Source organism: Acanthopagrus latus, chromosome 19 (genome assembly GCF_904848185.1).
Source record: "Acanthopagrus latus isolate v.2019 chromosome 19, fAcaLat1.1, whole genome shotgun sequence".
Lineage (NCBI taxonomy): Eukaryota > Metazoa > Chordata > Actinopteri > Spariformes > Sparidae > Acanthopagrus > Acanthopagrus latus.
In genome coordinates this window covers 14416270-14439445 of record NC_051057.1, presented here as the reverse complement: position 1 = coordinate 14439445, position 23176 = coordinate 14416270, and the positions used below count along the sequence as shown (strand labels likewise).

The 23176-nt window shown below is 44.4% G+C and overlaps 2 protein-coding genes across 10 annotated transcripts in view; both read right to left on the bottom strand.

The window, feature by feature from the left end:
• flt1 (fms related receptor tyrosine kinase 1) overlaps nt 1-3044 on the bottom strand; it is a 35193-nt gene extending 32149 nt beyond the window's left edge. For 4 of the 9 annotated variants that reach the window (XM_037078714.1, XM_037078716.1, XM_037078718.1 and 1 more), the window contains exon 1: nt 2221-3042. In XM_037078714.1, coding sequence (XP_036934609.1) covers nt 2221-2278 — 58 coding nt within the window. In that variant the 5' untranslated portion in view covers nt 2279-3042. Of the gene's footprint in view, nt 1-2220 lie in introns of all 9 variants that reach the window. The other 5 variants (XM_037078713.1, XM_037078715.1, XM_037078721.1 and 2 more) reach the window with 3 other exon arrangements.
• A 625-nt stretch (nt 3045-3669) lies between these two features.
• On the bottom strand, nt 3670-23118 carry LOC119009124. The gene is made up of 37 exons (XM_037080146.1): nt 22825-23118; nt 21240-21444; nt 20993-21123; nt 20831-20898; nt 20534-20727; nt 20425-20457; nt 20104-20332; nt 19825-19949; nt 18769-18881; nt 18558-18664; nt 18278-18414; nt 18026-18133; nt 17819-17926; nt 17611-17727; nt 15282-15477; nt 14400-14668; nt 14171-14307; nt 13368-13524; nt 12608-12732; nt 11757-11928; nt 11534-11658; nt 10362-10429; nt 10055-10248; nt 9051-9146; nt 8682-8901; nt 8441-8583; nt 8217-8314; nt 7982-8091; nt 7696-7829; nt 7507-7611; nt 7284-7394; nt 7089-7202; nt 6877-6996; nt 6617-6800; nt 6267-6538; nt 6014-6150; nt 3670-5413 (listed from the first exon to the last, which is right to left on the bottom strand). Exons 1-37 carry the CDS (start codon nt 22894-22896, stop codon nt 5246-5248), a joined length of 5202 nt encoding a protein of 1733 aa, XP_036936041.1. The 5' UTR covers nt 22897-23118; the 3' UTR covers nt 3670-5245.
• Nucleotides 23119-23176: the final 58 nt, after the last annotated feature.

Below are 23176 nucleotides of genomic sequence, written 5' to 3'. Positions count from 1 at the left end.
TAGGCAAGAAACACACACACACACACACACACACGCACACACACACACACGGCAGTGAAAGGGGAAAAGGCCTTTACAGCAAGCTGTGAAGTGTCTAAATGCACCATTTACAAATAACTCAATCTGGTTTTCCTGATACTTCACCAAAGCAGCACAGAAAGTTCACATTTTTGCACACAGAAAAAATGAAAACCTTCTTCATGTGAAAGTTATCTTTTTTTTGTGGCAGGCCTCCAGACAGTTCCTCAACATTACTTGGAAAACACTGATCCTCTAACTTACCAGGTCTTTGTTGGGAACTCTTGGCAGTACAAAGAAATGTTGTAGGTGTCAGTTTTCAAGGGTGGAAGAATTCTTTTGGTCATACAAAAAACGATGTTCATTACTGAAAAAATGTGTTTGTAATGAAACACTTTCTTTGTGTTTTCAACTGGGTGTGTCATTTTTATTTTCATGCAGCCAAAAACCTACACTGATAATTCATACTTAGAATGTCACTAATTTGAATAGTCAGGTATTAAGTCATATTTAGTTGTGTCCATTCTATTAAATCCGTTTTCTGAAAAACAGATTAAAAAACCCTGACCTTTATTAAAGAGCACTTTTAGTTTCAAGATGACTTTCAATCAGAAGACTCTGTTTATTTTTGTGTTTGCGACTGAATTAACTGAACAAACAAACTGACCTTAAAGGACATCACAAGCTCATGCTGTTTTACTTACTGTTTACATGTGGCGGACCCTGCCACCTTTCTAGCTTCAAGAAGGAGTCTGGACCTTGTTTTTCTCTGATTGCAGCTTGTTCATTCAGTTATGGAAAAAAAAAAGATTTCTGAGGGTTTTTTTGTATTACTTCATTAATATTGTAAATATAACAAGTTTGAATTTCTTCTCCCAAACTAAACAGTGCCACTTTAAACCCACTGAAGTAAAGTATTAACATTTTAACGACAGCAACAGTGACTGATGTGTGTAAATAAGTGGGAATGTTGTAGAGCTCTCCTCTCCAGGTCATGATAATGTATTTGGAATTTATTTGAAATTGTATTTAAATGTGTAAGTCGATGAAAATATTACAGTGTGAAAAATAGGTAAATGTATATCTCAATTAAAAGTTATTGTTCCCTAGAATCTAACTGAATATAGGCCTTGACGTTGTATCCAAGGTGTCGATTTGGCCAATCAGCAGGATATACTTAATCAAAAATTTAGACAGAGAAAACATTTCAGTCAGGTGTCTTAGAAAATCGATTGAGCAAAAGCCCAAACTGCGCGTTAACAACGTTTATGACAGAGTTCATTGATAACAATCATAACGCTTTGAGGGCTCATCTGTATTCACAGAGACAAGGATGCGCACACGAAGCTCTTAACTTCATGCTGATTGCGCATTATTACATTTTTCAGGGAATTAAAAAAAAATAAAAATAAAAATAACGCATTTGTTTCTTTGCGCCTTCTGATCGACCTGTTCCACCGCCGAGAAATCTGTGAAGCGCATTAAAGCAACATGCCGACTGCAGATTAACCCCGCATCCTGCTCCCTGGATATTTTCCTCCAGCGGGCCGTGACCCCTCATCATCTCTATCAGAATTTTCATTTGGCAAACTCATCAGTCTCAGGAAACAACGCCCTGCGTGTGTCCATTCAACCGGGGCCAAGCGCACAAGGAGCCGGGCCACAGAGGTCCGCAATATCCAAACAAAAAGTACCGCAGGATGGAGCTTATCTCCCTCACTGCACTTGGTGCTAATGGAGGTTTACGCGCTGGACGGGCTCAGACACACGACCCCGCAGGCGAATTAATTGGCCTGTAAACGAGCAGCCGCACCACACTGCGCCACAGTGAAAAGGCGCGTTTGTGCATCTTTTGTTTACTCCCGAAGAAAAGGCTGAATGTTCTGCTTCGGCGATGGAGATAATTTTCCTTTAAAAGAGCGTCAATGACCCGTAAAGGAACCTCTAGTTTATTGTAAGTAATAGACGTCACAAAAGCCGCGCGTAAAATGCAGTTTTCCATAAGTGAAAAGGTGTCCAGCCTCCCTTTTTTGGCTCACAGATGTTAAAACTAAACCAAATAAACTAAATTAATCAAGTGCAGTTAACAACTACAAGACTAAACAGCTGAACAAGTTATTAACACCGGATGAGATGATTACAGCAGGTGCTCTGTGCACCATTCAGCCGCACAGAGTCAACAAAAGTGAGCCAGTTACTCACCTCTCGCAAGAACACCGTACAATCCACATAGCAGGCAGATGAGGATAAAATTCATCATCTCGGGGGGACTCCGATGCAGCGGGCGGCTTGTGAAGTATGAAACAAGTTTTATTCCTGCTCTTTTTTTTTTCTCTCCCTCCAGACTCAACACAGCGCAGCGCACTTGTCTGTCTGCGCTGCTGGTCAGTGGATACAGATGGTTGGTTTCCTGAGGATAGCTGCGGGAGATCACGCAACAGGACACCGCGCTTGAACTCCAGTGCAACTTTTTCCCATCGTTTTGGATACTGGCGCGGATTTATACAGTTCCCACAGTGCGGCCACCGGATAGCGGACTTCCGTGACGTCCATTGACACACCCAGGGCGCGTAACAGCAGTCCCCCTTTTCAGTCCACACCAGCAGTGGAGCGCTCGGCCAGCGAGGTGTTAATAAAAGTAGAGTCCAAACACGAATTTACACATGAAAATCGTCCCTTCCTAACCCATAATCGGCAACCTTAGTTATTTTCAAAAACTGTCTAGAATTACGCACGCGTGAATATATGAGAGGATGCGCACATGGCAGCTGCGTCTCAATCACTGTGCTCTGGATGGGTACACGGGATGATCAGCACGTAGGCACCGGGGGAAACGGGTCGTGTCCCAATCATCAACTTGACAGACACGTTTCTCGCATTTCAAACTGGAAAGTTGGCCCGAACAAAAGCATGTCACAATTCCAGAGAAGAAAAACACTGATCTCACTTTGTAAACACAGGTCACCTCAATCACGAAGCGTCCTCCAGGACATCAGCTGAAGATATACTGATGCATGCTTGTGTTCTTATTTTCTCATTTGTTAAAAAAACAGTTTGACTCTTCTTTGCTTGCCCCAACTTCATTTATGTTGGTCCAGCTGTATCTGCGGTGTCTGGTTGTATTTCCTTTTGCAAAGCACCGTGTAACTTTGTTAAGAAAAGTGCTTTATAAACCCAATTTATTATCACTATTATAAGCGTACAGGGGTCGTTACTCAGTCAAACTCATCACAGTTCCACTGTCATAAAGGCATACAATCTGATATTATTAAAAAATGAAGCACGCTGCATGTTTTTTTTTTTTTTTTTCCTTAATCCTTCAGGTGTAAGGTGCATCATTCCCTCAAGACAGTAGATCAAGACTCAACTGTGCACACTGACCACTGGGTGGTGATGTGAGCCGAACCAGGAGGGAGAGCAGGAGAAACACCAGCGTCAGCACAGTTCTCAGGTGAGCTGTGATCACGCTCTCCAGGGCGCACGGAGCACAAATGAGGCACCATAAAGATAAATTAAAATCATAGTTAAACTGAAATGCAAAATATATTATCACCTCCTAACTGAGGGATTATTCACTTCTCTACAGTTACAGATAAAGGTAGGGCTATGACTCAGATAAACGCATGATATACAGATGCACACACATACACATACAGTACAATGACAACTCTTAAACACACACAGTGAGTCATGAACACGCATATACAGTACATGGACATAGACATAGACGAAGGCAACAATATACACAAGGGGAGAGAACTCTTTCCACGGTCAGTAAAAAGGGCTGACGTGTATTTTGTTGGCAACAGTCGACCTGGTCACCAACTCTGTGGTGAACTGAAACAGGAACAGTCACTGGCTACATTTACATGCACAGAACGACCTGGCTAATGGTCGTACTTTGGCAAAACCTCAAATCTCCTCTGAGGCCCGATATCCACGAGAGCAGGTACTGACCTGTCCACCTGACTGAGGAGACTTAAACACACTATATCGCTGTTGAACCTGTGGAGCGCAACAGATTGTTACCGCAATAACAATAGAGTCTCTTTGCTTTTTAAAAAAAAAAAATGTTTGGATTTGGATTGATGTTCCAACAACAACTCAGAACATGCTTCAGATAACAGGAAGTGAAGAGTAAAAACATGGAGGAAGTGAAAATAAGGTGATGATCATGAATAGGAGTCTCCAGAGAAATAAAAATAAATACACGGTTCCGTGTTGCTTCAGGAAGTGGTATTTGTAATAACCTGATTTTTTACCAACGTTGTCTTATTACTTTCTTGTAACAAAAAAATACTGTGTACTAAGTATGTTTCTTCCAATACAGAGGAATCCCAATACTTAAGTACAGTAAGCAGCACTGACCAACATAACCTTGCTCATACCAGTGAGTGTGTGCAGAAAGTGAAAACTCAAACCCAGCAGTGTTTTTTATGTTTTGCCATCTTGCATCTTGATTGGGTTGATACTTTAATTTTCATAAGGAATGAGTCAAATTCTATGGATTCCATGTCAAATACCAAACTTGACTGTCACCTTATTAACACCATCAGTTAACTCTGTGAAGTGGATGGATTCAAAGATCTGGACCAAAACCAGGTTTATTTAAAGCAACTGCAAGGAGCTCCAATTTTGTGTGGGATTTGGCGGCTCCTGTGGACAAAATCGGTAGTGATTCCCAGAGTGAAGAATGCATTTTCATGAGTGTCACTGTTCTCTGCTGTAAAGATCTTGATCATTTGTAATATTATAACTGTAATATGACGATTGTGAGACGGCGTGAACTTTGTTTGACTTCTCTTCCTGCACCTGGGTTACATGAAAGCCCACAACAAGGAAACTACAAAAAATTTGTTGCTTGGTAATAGTAATTTTACTGATAAAGAAAATTCTCTCCATCTGTTGAATGGCCGACCAAGCTCCACTTGTGTCTTCACCTGCGCTCTACCGGGGAATTCAAAACTCCTTGTAGCTGCTTAAATAACCAAGTTAAGTACTGATTTTTTCGTGCATGTCAACATAGCCACTGTTGATGTTTGGATGAGGAAGTTGTTTGGTTTAGAGCACGGATGATGAAGCCCCCCAGCTAGCCTGTCGCCATGGACACGCTCCCAAAAAAACTGACTGAAGGTGTTGTCATGCGATCATGACGACAGCCTGAAGACGGAGTCCAGGTCTGAAACCTTTTGTCTGTCAGTTTTGTTCGTGTCAGTCAGGTGTTCAGTCACACCTGTCCTTTAGTCTGCTGATGGATCCAGTCAGTGAACTTGACCACCTGTGTGTAGACGCCTGGACGGTTGAGCCTCGCGCAGCCCTCACCCCAGCTCACGATCCCCGCCAGGAACCACCGCCTGCCTCGCTCCAGACACACCAACGGACCTCCTGAATCACCCTGAGTGATACAAAAAAAAAAAAAAAAAAGGGAACACATGAAAGAAAATGTCAGCAATCACCCCTCGTGGGCCAGTTTTGGTAACTGCTGATTAAAACAGCTTGCTAGCTCACTAAATTGTTAGACTTGGTGTTACACAACTTACGTCTTAACCATGAGCTCACAAGTGCCATTCAAAGGCAGTATGTGACCGATCGCTAATAATTGCCATCATTGAATTTTTTGTCCAACAGCCTACTGTTTCACAACTGTAACCTTCAAAGGCCAACCAGTCCTCAAGCTGTATTGGAAGTGTGTTTAGCTCACTGCGAGGCCCTTCACCTTAACCTAATGTGAAGCATAGTGACTAAGGCAAAAATGTATGTGTTTTTCAATCTCTCTTACTGTGGACACAATCTGTTGTGGTTTAGATATAATTCTGGGAAATTTCAAAAATCAAACAGGAATTGAATTCACAGAGGCAGCTGCGCATTTTGTGGTTATGACTAAAAGGTAAATCACAACTATTGTTCCGTGTATTGTCACACAAAAATTCTAAGAATGACTGTCGACAGTATCCAGTACTTTTCCATAATTCTTAACAGCAATGCACGCACTGACCTGACAGGCGTCGACCCCTCCCTGCAGGTTCCCAGCACACAGCATCCTGGGAGTGACGGCGTCATCATACAGCTTGTTACACGTGTTCCTGTTGATGATCTTCACTGAGGCCTCTTGTAAGCGAGAGGCCAGTTCACCTATACATTAATATAACACAAAACGTTTGGTATGATTTTCAAATCAGGGAAAAGATCTAAAAACATTTTTGTAAATTAGCTCTTCATTTTCATTGATAATATTTAACATTTCTTACCATCCTCCATGAGAACTCCCCAGCCGGTGACGTAGCAGCTGGTTCCCGTTGTGAAAGTGTGTGAGGGCGCGGGGACGCACACAGGCTGCACCAAGTCATTGAAGAAGACAGGAGCACCGAGCTCGAGAAGGGCGATGTCATAGTCAGAGGTGAACTGGTCGTACTGCGGGTGGAGGAGGATCCGGCGGATCGGCCTGGTGGATGCTCCGTTATTCCCCGTAGTCATCGTACGCATTCCCATGTAGGCCCGCCACGCACGAGCATCCGAATATCTGCAGACATGACATGCCTAAACACAATGCCCACATTAATGATGATTGTCGTAATTCAGTAAGTAAGTCATTTCTTACTTAATGGCGTCTGAGTCCTGGAAGCAGTGAGCTGCAGAGATGAGCCAGCGGCTGGAGACCAGCGTTGCTCCACAGACGTGGCCGTAGCGATCCATCTGGAGGCTGACCTGCCATGGCCATGACCCTGCTCCGGCGTCAGAGCCACCCACTATCTTAGTACGCTTCCTGGGCCTGGTGCCACAGGCTGGAAAGGAGAGACGGAAGTCTTTTTAGTCTTAATTACACGAGTCTCAGTTGGAGTTTTGTGAGTGAGAACTTACCGCAGCGCAGTTCATCAGAGCTGTCATAGCAGTCTTTGACTCCGTCGCACTCGGGGTTAACCTTACTTACACACTTTCCATTGGCACATTTGTACGAGGATGAGGAGCAACCTTTAACATCTAAAAGGGATGAAAGACAACGTGAAACGAAGGGCATTTAAGTCAGTATAAACACAACATATTCACTGATGTCTGATAACATGAATACGCACACGCTCTGGTACAGTTGAGCTCATCGCTGCGGTCTTTGCAGTCAATAATACCGTCACACACTGAAGACTTCGGCAAACAGACTTTGTTAGGACACACGTGGTAACACTTACCCCCTAAAAACAAACACAAAGGCTTTTAATCAGCAAAATACACACAAGGACACACCTGTGTTATGACAGTGACAGTCTACTCACCACAGGTGCCCTCTTCACTGCTGTCTGCACAGCTGCTGTGACTCACACACTGGCTGCTTTGAGGCCGACACTGACCGTTCCCACACAACACTTCTCCTGGCCTGCAGGATGCTACATGTTTTGCGTGTTTATGCAAACACAAACAGAAAAAGCATACAAATCTGAGTGTTGCGCAGGTCATGTCTTTGATATTAAATCTACAATCTTCAGGCAACAGACATACAGCATCTAGCCTCGTCCCGTCCGTCTGAGCAGTCTTTCACTCCATCACACACCTTCCTCAGAGGGATGCAGCGTCCGTCTCCACAGCGAAACTGGCGGGGACAGGCTGGAGACGGACAGGAAGCATATGTCATCCCATGTAGATCTGACATACTGTCACAGTGGAGTGAAAGCATCAGATTTTACTTACTGCCCTCTGGAGAGAAGGCTCGGTAGAGCAGGTAGAAGCCCTTGTGAGTGAGGGATTCATCTGAATGGAAGTGGAGGGAGACAGGAGAGGAGTAGACTCGCTTTTTGCTGCTGTCTGACACTGGATTACACAGTCTAGACACGGAGGAGAGCAGAAAAGACGCAGCTACATAAAACATGGAAAGTCTTGAGCATTTTTAAAAAATTGCCTGATGTGAATGAAATGCTAATCCTGAGACTTTCCTCTGGGCGCCTTGGTTGAGAAACAGTTCAGCTTCACAACTCACTTGAGCCCTCCGATCTCCAGCCAGTCTTTCTCACAGCCGTCTGACGACGAGGAATCCTGAATGTCCATCATCACGATCGTCATGGAGATCAGGTATCCCGGTACGGGTGCCTGACGAAAACAGAAAACAGAGTTAACATGCTGAGAATGTGGAGAGGGAAAAACAACAAAGATGATTCACTCACACTTTCATTCTTCCATTCACAGACAGGTGCACATACGGTCATGTGACTCACCCGTACTGTCCAGGTGCAGTCTATGTTAGGAGGGTAATAGGAGGGGTAGTAGGGTGAGGTAATCGAGCCGTTCCAGGAGGAAATTGACCCTCCACATCCTGCAGGGGGAGATGGTGACACGGATAAGTGACACTGCTAACACCATCAACTTTGCTGTACATACGCTCACCAGACCCAGACAGAACTTTGTGTGCTTTGCTTGTTTTTTTGCGAGAGCATCAAACCTGCTTTTGGGATGGCTTGGAAGTAAGCTTTGAAGACTGCTCCATCCCTCTGCCTGCTGAACGAGAAGGTGACCAACATCACGTTCCCGGAGGACGTCAACTTCATGACAGGTGACGAACCCGAAACAGGCAGCCCACACCACCTGAGACGAGCAGACGCATTCAGGAAAGGTTTAAACCATACGAATGAGAATGAGATCAGTGCAGTGTTAAAAGGGAATGGGCCACAAAACGTCTTTACCTGGCGATTATCTTGTTCTGTAACGGAAGCAAGAAGTCATACGCCGAGAGCTTGTGAGCAGTGCAGCTTCCAGGCGTGGCGCCGTGCAGGGTGAGGACGACAAGTCGAACCACATGACCCGATGGCACACGGAGACGCCACTGGTAGTATGGCTTCTTGGGACTCACGAGGCTCAGGGTGCGGTTGTTGCCATACTTGGCATAGAGGTCAAAGGACATTGCTTGACGGAGGAAAAGATGGAAACATTTATTTGGTGTTACAACGCATTAGAATACACAAACATCATGATATCAAGATTGCACTGAAAATCACAGTAAAGTTAATTTCTAACTCTCAATTTGTAAACCACATTTCGTAATATGAAGTCACCTTGGAAGCCAAGCTGCCACTTCCCACTCTGGATGCTGTTTGGATTTTTACTCTTGTCAGATTTTTCATCTGATTCATAGTCATCAGGGTCCAAACCTGCACACACACACACACACACACACACACACACACACACACACACACACAGCAGATATCAAAATACTTTGCAGATCCAGTAACACTCGAGAGCAACGGACACACATAAAACAACATTATCAACACTTAAAGGTGCTCCAAGTTATAATTTATGATAACGTGACATAAAAAGTAAGACTTTCCGTGTCTCTCTTGTTGTTTAATGAGTCTGGACAGTGGATTTCTTTGTGGGGGACTCGGGTTGGACTTTTACAGTCTAAAGGATGTGACTTTATGCACCTCCTCTGCTCTGCTAACTGACAGTAACTGCAGCTAACGTTACTTTAGAAATAGAGCCCGCTCACATAAACTAACAACCCGTCTCTATCACCACACGGAAGTTACACAGAGCCCCTTTAATTATTAAATTAAATCAAAACAACTCGTTGAATATTTATCAAGCAATTACAAGGGGTTAGCTGTTAATCATGTGGTTCTTAATTGAGTGTTTGCATTTAAAATGTAAAGGACTGTTAAGCATCCTGTAGCGTTTTAACCTATTTGTTAGGAGTTGATTGTTTTAGTGTGAATGGTATGCACACACTCCTCTCAAATACAGTGGAAATAGACTGAAGATTACTCGAGCGTACTACGGATAACCCACAGATTTTGCTGTGAGCTTCCTGTAGGAACTACTTTAAGGCATCGTGCATCTACCCGAAAAATGTTCACATCTTGCACTGGAATAAAAGCAAATAGTTCCTATATGAAACAGTTTACAACAAGGCTTTTGGTGCTCAAAGCAGAAACAAATTTTGGGGGGAAAATCTCAAAAGCTGTGTGTCTTTTCAGAAAATACTGACCTCAGGAAAGAGGAACACGTTTCTGTGTTTAATGTGCATGTACTGTATATATGTGAGCGCCTCTACCCAGCAGGTGGAGCATGTTGTCGTCCCGCTCCATGTAATAGCTCTGCTGGTTGCGGCTGTCCCGCAGCACCTTGTTGCTGCCAGGGAGCCTGCGCTGCAGCCTCTGTGGGCTGGACCTCCGGATCGCCATGGCAACGTCGTCCGGGGCGGAGAATTTACTCCAGTAGAAGACGTTGAGCCCTTCTGCTCCTTCACTGTCACACAAAGGGGGTTCACAATGTTGCTATTCTGCAGGCGATGTACAGATGAGTGTGTTGTTGCCATGCATTTTTCTCTCTTCAGTAAGCTTTTTGTCAGTGCGGCGTACCTGAAGGCAGTAATTCCTGAGTGCAGGTGGTAAGAGCTCCATGGGGAGGACTCGTAGAGCTCTGAGATCTGTTTGAAAAAAAAAAAAAAATAGACAGACGGGTTACCGTGTTTGTACAGTAGGTGTGACATCACAGAGGTGCAAGTGAGGTCACTTTTCCAGTGTGAGCAACACATGAACACACCTGGTCGAACATGCAGCCCGAGTTCAACAAAGGCATTGTTCCCGTGTGTGTGTATCAAACTCTACATGTGTGTATGTTGACTGTGAGCAGCACAGAGCTCCATTGTGTCTCTACCCACCGGCCGTGTAGAGGTAGGACCCTGGGAGGTATGGGCTCCTGGCCCTGAGTTCACCTGCTCTTTAATGAACAGATGGCCGCACAGATACTATGACCACTTAACAAGCCTGCTAACTCACCCTCACAGCTGATTAAAGGAGCATTACACTGCGTAACAGCAGATTTGGAGGGGATTTACAGCTATCGGTTCACCGTTTCTCCACCGCTCAGCAGGAATGTGCAGCCGTGCATGTGACCTTTATCTCCAAAACCCAAATTTTCAATCCCTCTGTCGTCCCGGCCTGCCCTACTGCCCTGTCTCTCCCTCTCAAACCCAGCGTCAAACCTCTCTGTCGTGTACGGTGTACAGAGCGGCTGATTGTGTGAAAGCTACACAGACAATGTTTTTATTGAAGGCCTGCTCTTCCTCTCACTCCTGCTGCCTGGGCCTAGCTGGACTCACAAATGCCGGGCTTGTCCTCAGCCCTGAAAGGGCCCTGTCCCAGGGGGTCCGGGGAACTCGCACACACACTGTGCCCAGCTCCTGTTTCAGCTTTACATTTAACACCACCAGAGAGAGAGAGGGACAGAGGAGAGAAAAGTGGTGTGCCGAAAAAAAAAGAAAAAAAAAAACAGAAAGTGAGAAGGAGGAGGACAAAGCCCATGAAGAGAAAAGCAAACGAACAAGAATGTAAAGACGACAAGGGAGGAGAAAGAGGGCGGCGGTGTTTTGAAAGCGCAGCATAAAAGAGACGAGCAGCCTGCTGGAGTGAAACCATGTCAGAGATACAGCAGAGACATCAGCTCCAGCCCACAGCGGGAAGGTCAAGCAGCACTATACAGTGTCAGCCAGACGGAAGGCAGTGACAGACAAGTCCACCGTCCCACTTACATAATGGTTCAAAGCCTGAGCCTGCAGGCGGAACTGAGGGGAGGTGGAGTCAGTCAGCTCTGAGGTGAAGCTCAGGTTTGGGAACTCCACGCTGCCGCCGAGGAAGAACACTGAGGAAGGTGGAGCTGCAGGGGAGGAGGTAGAGATGTGAGACAGGTGCACTGGAGGTGGAAGTCACGGTAATAAACACATTTCCAGAAGACGGGAGAGTGTCTGTGCTCACATGTTAAGAAGTGGAGGGTCAGTGCAATGGCGGCAGCGAAGGGAAAGAAAGGCAGGACACCCAACATCCATCTCCTCCAGGAGCCACAGGCTGGAGCTTGCGGCCCCCCCTCCACCTCAGGCTTCGTGGGGGGGCTCGGTGACTGGGTGGGCTCCTTCAACTCCACCTCTCCCTTCCACACACACACACAGACACACACACACACACACACACACACACACACACACACACACACACACACACACACACACAAAAGCACTCAAATATCATACTAGCTTTTTATTACATCTCCGCTCAAGTTGCTTGTAATTGTTTGGAGATTAACCCTCATGTGACAACAGCAGAGGGGCAATAAAATGAAAGGCAGCTTCTGTGCCAAAATCAATGAGACATAGATTGCATTATGACTGAGCAGACACTGATTCAGGGAGAGTAACGGTGAGCATCTCTGAGCTGAAAGGATCTCCTTAAACATTTAAGGAGTTGGCAGGATTCCCCGGGGGAGCAGACAAAGCGTGGCTGGAGGAGTCTGCTTTCCCACGGCCTGGCTCTGCGGTGTCAGCACTCAATCAAGTGGCTCACGACACAGACATTCATGAGAAAGACAACCGGATAGCCTAGAGACGGTTTTTTTTTCTCTACAATTAAGATGAGGTCTGATTATGATGCATCACATTTTGGCATTGTAGAAAAGTTCTCAAAAGTCAATAAAGTTGACTCATTTCGAACTACAAAGAGAACAAATTGAGAAATAGTTTTTGCGCAAGGAGATTCCCAGTTTGGCACAGACTTTTACGCGCAATGAAAAAAACCCCCCAAAAAACCAAACAAAAAACCTGGGGGCGTCTTACCTGCGCCGCGGAGCAGCCTGAGTGTCCATGCCCGGAGACGCAGTACACCTCGCAAGTCTTGCTTTTGGGGAGAGTCCTCATGGCACTGTCCCGTTCAGCTCCGGAGAGGCGATATGCAACAATACCTCAGGCATAGAAACGATGGAGAGAGAGAGGAAACCCCCGTCGTCGCTCCCTTTGAGGGGGAAAAAAGCGCAAGAAATCCGACCTGAGCGGCTCGGATGCGGCGGGCATTCACCGCCTCCCGTTTACCTGAACTGGGCGGCAGGTGTCACACGGAGCCCCAGAATGCAGTGCGGGGGACAATGAGAGCACTATGAAAGGGTACAATCCGCACAACCATCCGTGCGACAGATATTGTGGGCAGACTTCCTCACTGGGTATGAGGGAGCAGAGCTGAGGGGGACAAAAGGGTGCTTGAGAGAAACGTGTGCGAGGTATTACAATCGGTGCTTGGCTGCTGTGTCCTTGGATGCTCCTCAGGGGTGCAGAGCAAGACAGAGAAACCCGCAATTACAAAATCTGGCACCAAACTGAACCATTGTGAGGATGGAACAGATCATAGCATGGGCGTAGAGTAACAGACTTGGAAGGAGGAATGCAGCAAAGATACCTGGAGAGAATTAAATCTTTCAGTGCACTAATATCTGTTGAAAAACACACAGCACACCGAGTCTGGTTTATCTTCTTTTTATTTTGTCCAAGCAACAATATTTAAACATCTGCTGGCAGTGGATGAAAAAGAAGGTTTCATGTCAGCTGATATGGCTGTAGATCCAGGAGGTGAACTTGTTGACCCTGGTGTAGACCCCGGGCAGGTTTGGCCTACCACAGCCCACCCCCCAGCTCACTATGCCAATCAGGAACCAGCGACCCCCTCCTGGCTCCTGACAGGACAGAGGACCACCTGAATCGCCCTGAGATGCAAACAGTGCAGGTGATTCAGAAAATATACCTAAACTTAAAAAATATACTTAAATAATTTAAAGAAACACATCACACGAAAAAAATAAAATAAATAAATAAATCCATCATGTTGGTGAGCATTGCTGACTTGCTGGCGATATCAGCCCTACAGATGTCTTGAACTAGATGGCACTCGGCTTGTTATGCTTACAGTGCCAAAAATAAGACTTGTAAAACTCAACTGCAGTGTGTTTTTCCAGGCCTGGTTACTCAAGAGAATCCACAAACCCTGTTGTGAGCAGTTTCATGTTTCTGTACCATTCATAGATCATATTCACACAGCAGCCAGGGTGGGAAGCTCAAATGTTGTTATCAAAAAGGATAATGTCCTATGTAGGGAATCTGACTGAAAAGACAACAGTAGAAAGAAAATAATTCCTAGCACGACAAACTGAGTGCCGTCTATCTCCATTATATTCAAAAGAAGGAAGAGTTTTTATTGCTGATAACACCAAAATAAAGCAACTCAAACCAAAAAGAAATCTAGGTGGATAAATAACACTACAGGTATGAGTCAAAAGATGTATTTGGATTTTGAGGTGAACTGTCCCTTTAAATGCAGGTCATTATGGGTGATTCAGTCAGATGTGAGCTCACCCTGCAGGCGTCCCGCTCTCCAGAGGCGACCCCGGCACACAGCATGCGTGGAGACACGGGTCCGTAGCTCTTCTTACACTCAGTCTGGCTCAGAAGAGAAACCTCTGCTTTCTGCAGCACTGAGGGCAGCACTTTGTCTGCAGCGGGGGAACACATGGACATAGATCACACAACTGACAAATATCTATATATTTAGGCAGCGGCTATAAAAGTCCAAGGTATCGCTCACCATCCTCGGAGCGGTACCCCCACCCGGTGACCAAGCAGCGGTGGCTGCCGGTGACAGTGTGGGAGTGAGGAGGCAGGCATACGGGCTGCACCAGCGGGCTGAGGGTGGGAGGCCAAGGCTTCTTCAGCTGCAGCAGGGCGATGTCATAGTCGAACGTGTACGCGTTGTAATACTCGTGCACCACGATCCGCTGGATTTCTGCCACGTGTTTGGCACTGCCCTGCGTCAGCATGCCGAGGTGGGCGCTCCAGTAACGTGGATCTGACAGCCTGGAAGAGGCAGAGGTCAAAGGTCAATGGCATTGAATGTAGCACAGATTTTACCTTATCTAACTGAACGTGATAACAAAGGAGTTGTGCAGTGAGTGAAATCTCTGTTCATAAAATGATGAGCCATAAGCCTTTGTATTGATCGTAAAATCAACTAATAACTTTATTATATGATTAACTAATTTAAATGGGTTGAAATGTGAGAAAAACATAAACTATAAATACATGAAACTGATGTACAGACATTTTGGTGTGTTTAAAAATCAACTAGATTATCAACAGAATGTGAAGAAATAACAGATATGATGTGATGCTGTCAATATATTGTGTATCAGAGATATGTACTGAAGTGAGGGTGCTAACCAGCTAGCCCTGCCATGGCCTAAGGCTCCTGTGCTCTGGTGCTCCAAGCTCCCAGTCTGAACCACTAGATGCACAGCTGTTACTCTAGTGATATGCTGACCCCCCAATTTGTTTTTAATAATTGAATTCAACAGCCTGTCAAATCTTACACATTGCAACTTTTAAAGTGTAATACTTCAACATAGTGACATAGGAGAGAGTCAGACAGGAGGTGGGCTGTAATATTAACAGATTGTTTTAGGTGCCTCACCTTTCCTTGCTGAAGCAGTGTGCTGCTGAGATGAGCCAATCAGCAGAGAGGACAGAGGCGCCACAGTACAGGTTACCAGAGAAGTGGAGGCTGACCTGCCACGGCCACTCGCCCTCCACAGAGTTAACTCCACCCACGATGCGCTCAGCTCCTGTCGATGAACCCACCCTCTTCACCATGGAGGGACGACCGCAGGCTAAGGAGTACACAGTGATGATGTTATTATATTAATCATATCATATCATACTGAACTTTGGTTTATTGTAAAGAAGCTAAATGTTAGCACATGTAGAAACAAGACCTTGATGGAAGAGCAGTATATTAGATATCAAATTTATTCCCTCTAACAAAAGAGTATCCCAGTAGAAGAAAAAATAGAAAACGAGGCATGTTAAAGGGATATTCCGGTGTAAATTTAATCCATGATCTAACACACCTTGACACCGAGTACGAAACAAAACTCACCACCAGAGAAGCCTCCTTGTTGTGGGGAAGCCCTATGAGTCGATTACCGAGTGCAGTAGAGTCCGGCAGTAGTGATATTCACTGAGCTGCTGAACTCTACTTTCACTCGGTAATCGACTCTCAGGGCTTCCCCACAATGTGCCTGCAGCTAGAGAGGTGAGTTTTGTTCATCTTTTCCGACAAAGCCGGCAACAATATCAAATGTTTGATGCCTTGAAATATGTGCTGGGACCCTGTTTCTAATGTTGCTGAAGTTTGGTGCTGAGTATTATTTATGGTTTTTAGGTGGCGATTTATACTCGGACCCATTTACTGCAGTGTATTGTTATTGTGCGGTCGTTTCTGAGGATGCTAAAACTACGTAAGCTAGCGGTCTGCAAATTTTATCTCTCGGGGGGTCGTACTCGGTGTCAAGGTGTGTCAGACTATGGATTAAACTTACACTGGAATATCCCTTTAATATTAGTTAATGTGCTGTTTATTTATCTAGTAGTCTATGTGGGTTTGCAGTATGAGTGTGTGTTTGTTGTACACCTTCATTCACCACCGCTGCTACTACGACATGCTGAGTCATCACCATGACAGACAGGTCTGCTGCCGCCTTATTAAAAAATAAAGCTTTGATGTGCGTGTGTGTGTGCGCTCCCCGGTATCAGTAAGTGATCAAAGACTGTTCCCATCACCTTGAGACCCCCTCTGATAAAATAACAGCAGACAAAGAAAGCTATTACAGCTGGGTCACCTCAGTGCTGCAGGTCAGCAGGTTTGGAGGACGCTGCCCAGCGGATTATGAAATAGCCACAACTTTCTCATGAGGTCTCATAAAGGATCTCCTGGCAGAATAACCACTGTGTACCAAATGCTTCATTATGAAACAATTCAGGTGGGTCTGAATGTTCGTGACCAGGGCTTAGGTTGAATTGGCAGCTTAATGAACTGGTAGGAAAACGTTTGGGGTCATGGAAGTGGATGAAATAGCACCTTACTTCTGTAATTTGGTTGGAATTTGGTTGGAACTGGATGGACCAATACAATGCAGAAGTCAGTGAAATTCAACAAATTCTTGAAAATGAATAAATGACATCTATCAGAGTTCAAATATATATTGTCTGAGTATGAGTTAGATTTTCACTTTTGAATCATACCACATGATGGCAAAGGGGCCATTTTATGTCAAGTTGCTAGACCAATTATAAAAGTAGTAATCTATGTAGTAATCTCATACATAATTTAACCTGTACTAAATGTACTCAGAATACTATCAGTACATATCTCCATGTTTTCTAGGAATGCCCTCCTATCTCTAATCTTTGGTCTCAAGTGTCCAAAGACACCGCCAGGCGATATGACGTTGTTTGAGATGAGTATCATCAGTTTTCTGTGTAAGAATGAAAATGAAATGAAATATCCTGAAAAAAATGTTTACTTTTTACTCCATTTCATTTCACCACATTGTTTTGTATGCATTTGACGTTCTTATACATGCTGCATTGAAGCAACGTTTGACTTTGCAGGTTTAGCTGCCACAGAGAAGAACCAAATACCCTTATGGCTCTTGATTGGGCCTCTGTTGACAAAAGAATGGCTAAATCATTTTGGGATTAACTGCAATTTATGAGGCTCAGGCATGTTTCTTTCTTGCACAGATATAATGTGTCACAGAATGTAAAAAGACCCACAAAAACACATTGTCCAGTGTGTTTTTTGTTGGTGATATGTCTAGAGTTTCTCTATGGTACCATGTGAACAATATTTGGTGACACATTCAATAAAATGTTGATCACAAGAAGTCTGTAGCGATATAATATAAATGTAATTGTGTCCTTTTGGCTGTGACTTCAAGATGTGCACATGGAGCACTCACCACAGTCGGCTTCATCACTGCGGTCCCTGCAGTCAGGAACACCATCGCACTTTGCGTTCTTCTTCAGGATGCAGGAGCCACTGTTGCATTGATACCTGATGGCAGAGCAGGTCGCTTCTGCAACAACAAGAACAGGGAACATATTGCAATTATCATTAATTAAATGGTGAAACATGCATTTTTTAACTACTTGTAAAAATAATCATACCCTGAGTGCAGTTGATCTCGTCTATTCCATTTTCGCAGTCTGTCTCTCCATTGCACACAAACAAAGGATGCAGAGGACTGTTGCCAGCACAGTTCTTTGTTGGCCTCGCTGTGAAGATATGCAACCATTTTTCCAATGCACGGCTAATTCCTCAAGCAAAATGTTCACTTAAACAACCAGTATTACGTAACATGCAAGACAACTTACAACAGAAGACCTCGTCACTCTCATCCTGGCAGTCGTCCAGGCCGTCACAGCGACGGCTCTTCTCCACACACAGTCCTGTGGAGCACAGGAAGTGGCTCTCTGGACAGGCTGGTGCACACAAAAGCAGGGAAAGAATTATAGAAAGCGTGCGAAAGGGATCTGATTAAGCACGTAAACACCTCCGATCTGTCATTTCCTACAGTGTATCCTGACTGTGATAATGAGTCACGCTATGGGCGCCGCACTGCTTACGTTGGCTGATATTGTAGCTGCTGTAAGATGCCTGAAAAGCCTGAACAGAGTTACGTGAGCTGCAGCGAAACTCCACCTCTAGGATGTGGTCAGCAATCCGAAACACCGTGCGGTGTCCCACGTAGCTGCCACAGAAACTGTGGAAGGAAATCAACCATCAGTCAATGGTCACAGGATGTTGTTGTGGATAAATAAGTGAATGTACAGGTTACAATACAATGTAAAAAAGAAAAAAAATATTCGTTCTAGCTTGGGGTTGCATGTAGCTGTCCACACGTACATGACTTCATTAACTTTCCACCAGCCTTGGTCACAGCCCTTCAGGTCCTTTGGTTTCAACACATAGTTCTGAAACTGCAGAGCAACTCCTAACGCACTGTTAGGGGTCTAGAATAGAATATAAGCAGGAAACACAATCAATAAAAAGCGATAAGTTAGAAAAGGTTAAGAAAAACACAATTTTAAAAGTCATGCACGTGTGTGTACTCTACCTCAAACCTCCAGGTGCAGGAGCACTTTGGGGGCAGTAGGCTGGGGTAGAAGGGGCTGTAGATCTGACCTGTGATGTCAGGCTCTGAGCGGGTCTCAATTTGAGACATACACACTAAGAGAGACGGAGACAGACAAAACTGTACGTTACACAGCACTGTTGCATAAAGCATTGGTCCACAGTCTGGGGGCAGGGACATGCTGGGTATAGAAGTTACTTCAGTCACATTTACTGTCTCCCTTCTGTTTCTGATGTATGTATTACTTGTCTGGTGGGTTATATTTCCATTCAAAAGTGCAGCTGGTGTGCTCTCCTCGCCACGTTGAGAGAGATTTAAGTCTCACAGGGGCTTCTTGGTTGACTAAAGGCTACGTTTAAAAAAAAGGAATTATGTCTCCTTTTGTCAACTCCTCTGCTCTTTTCCTGTAACATCATAGATAGTTTTATCCTTTCAGGCATCTTAAAAACACATTTGAGATGAGAGTAATTGATTTTACCCTACTGCCCTACAAAGTTCTAGTGTAGTAACACAATTTTTGCCAAACTAAAGTTATAACTTAAATTTAAAACCAAGTCAGACCGCATCAAGGGTAGTAACTGTCACCTTAGTAGGATGAACCTCACAAAACATTACTTGAGGATTGCTTGATTTGTCCTAATTACTCATCTATTTAAAAACTTTTTAAAAATGTAAGCATTAAAACAATACAGATATGATTTAATGATGAATTAAAATTTGATTTTGATTATCCCAGGACAAAGATAAGAAGGACAATGTAGTTATCGCCTCTTATACTGTATCGTTTCCAAGTTCACACAAAGATAAGGTGCAGCATCTGCATTTTAGTGTGAGGGGTCAAATAATTGGTCACAATTTTTAAGACATGTGGCTGGACACTCAAATTTAGAGTAGTTACTATGGTCTGCCTTTGTAGGGAAGCCTAGACGTTTTCATTCTGTGTCGAGGGGTCATATCTAGACATTACTTATTCTATGTGGACATGAGCCAAATAGGCTGGGAACCATTAGAATAAAACATGAGCTAAATGAGTCATACTTTCATCAGCAATTGCCTCAAAGTATCCTCTGAAGCTCTTGTTGCCATTAGTCATTCTGAAGGACAGCAGCATGACATTGGAGGTAGACACCAGGGAGAAGGATCTGGACACTGGCTCACACAGCCTGCAGGACAGAGATACTCTTTAGTATGCAGGATTATGGAAGACTACAAGTATGGAGAAACATTGACATATGGTAAGAATCCTTTTGAAAGTGTTGAAGGTAATTTGGGAAAAAAATAACTTCATCAGCTGTCTGATGGAAGCTGCAGACTCACCTGTGCAGAATGCGCCCTCTCATGGGCAGCAGGGCATCGTACACAGTCAGGGCATCACTCACACAGTCGCTGGGCTCGATGAGGAACGAGGTGACGGTCAGGCGGATCAGGGAGCCGGGGAAAGAGGTGAGTTTCACGTGACAGCTCACACCACCCCATGAAGAGAAGACGTTTAGAGGGACACTCGCTCCAGGAAGGTTGGCATACAGCTTATCTACACACTCTGAGCCTGGAAGAAGAGGAAATAAGGGTTATGGACACACAATACGACACACACTGTAACTCTCATTACAGAGAACTTGAGTATTATCAATATCCTACCTGCTCCTGATGTATAATCTGAACGCTGAACAGCTGCAGGAAAGACACAATAATCAATCTCTGCATTGATGAACGCGGTCAGAGTGCATGTGTAAAAACCCTAACACACCATTAATGAGGATGGAGTCCAAGTCCACAGGGAGACCGAGCAGGTAGCCCACATTGGACCTGTTCTTCATGCTGGTGTGGACCGAGTCTCTGAAAATGGCACCCACACACTCCTCACACACTGCGGGGCTCTTTAGTCGGGGCACCACAAACACCATCCAGAAGTGAACCAGCACACCACCCTTGTTGGTGTTACTGAGTGAGGAGAAGTTCACAGTGGAGCTTTATAAAACAACAGGGTGTGCTGCACAGTTTAAACCAGACTCACAATACAAATCATAATCATCGGCTTATCTACCTGAGGTCTGAAATGACAGCGTGCTTGTAGAGTCTGGCCACCGAGGACATCTTGTACACATCGCTCACCTGCACCGGCACACACCAGCAATTAACAGTAAGACTTCCTCAGATCTCACGTTAAGCAACAACCACTAAATAACAGGGTGACACTGATACGCACCACATGCTGTATTTTGTTTGCCATGGATGCAAACTCATTGGACTCTTCCTGACGGTACTCGGGGATAAACTCCACGTTGGCAACACGGAACATCCCGGCAAAATAAGCTCCACTGTCGCTCTCCCTGCGAACTAAGTCAACATCATTATTATTATATCTCACATTTAAAGATGTATTAGGTTGTCATATGCAATTTAAAAAGTCCCATTTTGTTGAAAAGTGAGCGTTCCTGTCCATTTTCACTTACAAATGTAGACCCACAGCAGCGACCACATGATGACCACCACCACAAACACCACGGCTGTGATGATGACGGCGAGGTGCGGGATGTTCAACAGATAAGCCAACAGCCTCTTGAGTCCCTTGGGCTTCCGTCTGGTCTTCCTGTACTTCCTGCAGATCTTCTGCAGAGTGTGGTCGACCGTGGCCACCTCCACAGACACATCTGCAATCTACAGCCAGGAGGAGGGGACACGTTCGTACTCTGATGCAGTAAATTACACTTGGCATTTCAAGTTGACACTTTAATCTGAGTGGCTGTTAATAGGCAGGTGGTTAATGACGCTGAAATGATATGAACACAAACATGTGTCTCTTGATACTGTAGGTCCCTCATCAAGTGTAGTGAAGCCCTCAGGCAGCAATTGATTGAAACCAAGTACATTTAATAAATACTGTACCCAAATACAATTTTGAGGCACTCATGCTGGTCATAGTTCTTTTTAATCTGACTAAAATCAAAATGTGCTACTTCGACTCTAATGCAGCATACAGTCTGCAAAGTAACTAGTAATGAAAAATTATCAAATAAATGTGCAGTAAAAAGTCTAACATTTTCCCCCCACATTTAGTAGTCAAAGCATAAATCAGCAGAAAATACCTTAAGTTCTGGACTTAAGTACATGAAAATTGTATTTTTAAGTACAGTACTTGAGTAAATACAGGTTACATTCCCTCACTGATAATTGATGGACCCATAGTATACAGTAGGTACATGTAAATATACATATAATGTAGTTATACTTGTACTTTTGACACTTAAGATTTTGAACGTTTTGTACTTTTACATGATATCTTCACAATTCATCACGTATGACTTTCTGTACTTTCTGCAACATTGCCCTCAGGATCCAGTGTTGGGGACAAAAAGGCACAAGGACAAGAAGTAGGCTAAATTACTAAAGACACATCGAGAGGCCTTAACCCCAACGCTACCTTTCAGCTCTTATCTCCATACCTTATCCAGGTCAATTAGTTTACATTACTGTAGACTGAACAATATGCTAATCAACCTGAATGCAGAGATATGGGTGAGCACGTGTTTTAATAGATCAAGGTCCTCATTATGTCACAGCGTCCACTGAAAGTCATTGTTCAAAGACTTAAACCAAACTGTCACATTTAGCCGCTGAGCTGCCGCCTATGGTGTAAGCTTGTGTCTACTGGTAATGATGCTCTCTTACTGGTTGAAGGGGAAATGCACTCGCCGCTCATTGAGTTACCCAGAGCACATATATTATTCATTTAGTGTCATCCCATACTGTGCAAGCGGCACTTCATCCATCACAAGTTAGCAGGATATACATTTTCCCACGGGAAAAAAAACAACTGCTGTTTAATCTATTTTACACATATTTAATCAAACTTGAAAAAAAAAAGATGCGACTTAAATGGTTTGATGTGTGAGCAGACTTATGTCCACTCTCATCTCACGGGTTTAAAACAGGAGAAACAGCCCGAGTAAATTGTGACACGAGGATTTGAATTACCTCACAGTTAAAGTCACAATGCCTCTCGAAAAATAACACTCTATTAAAAATATCTTTACTCACACTGGCAGCGTCCTGTTGAGATGCATCATCATCTCCGCTCGTCTGCTCGTTCTCCTCGCGCTCTGTGCCCATGACACAGGCATCCCTTCAGGACTCTATCATCCAACTCCTTGAATTCCGGACTTCAAGATCCATTCTCTTTGGAACAAAAACTGCTTTATTAAAAACAGCAGCAGACACACAGTCTTGTGGAGCTGCACAGCACGCCGTTTGGATGCACAGCCAACAGGTGTGTGAAACCAGATCCTTCAGCACAGGCGAGCGTTGGAGAAACGGGGAGCGTAGTGATGGAAACATATCTCCTCCAGTCCTGTGTCTAATGTTTCATTCATTAACTTCTATCCACTTCACA

Coding starts and splice junctions, on each gene's coding strand:
- LOC119009124 (XM_037080146.1), bottom strand. CDS start 22,896: ATGGGCACAGAGCGCGAGGAGAACGAGCAGACGAGCGGAGATGATGAT. Junction 19,950..20,103: donor AGAGGGCGCATTCTGCACAG/GTGAGTCTGCAG, acceptor TCTGTCCTGCAG/GCTGTGTGAGCCAGTGTCCA. Junction 8,902..9,050: donor GTGGCAGCTTGGCTTCCAAG/GTGACTTCATAT, acceptor TCCTCCGTCAAG/CAATGTCCTTTGACCTCTAT.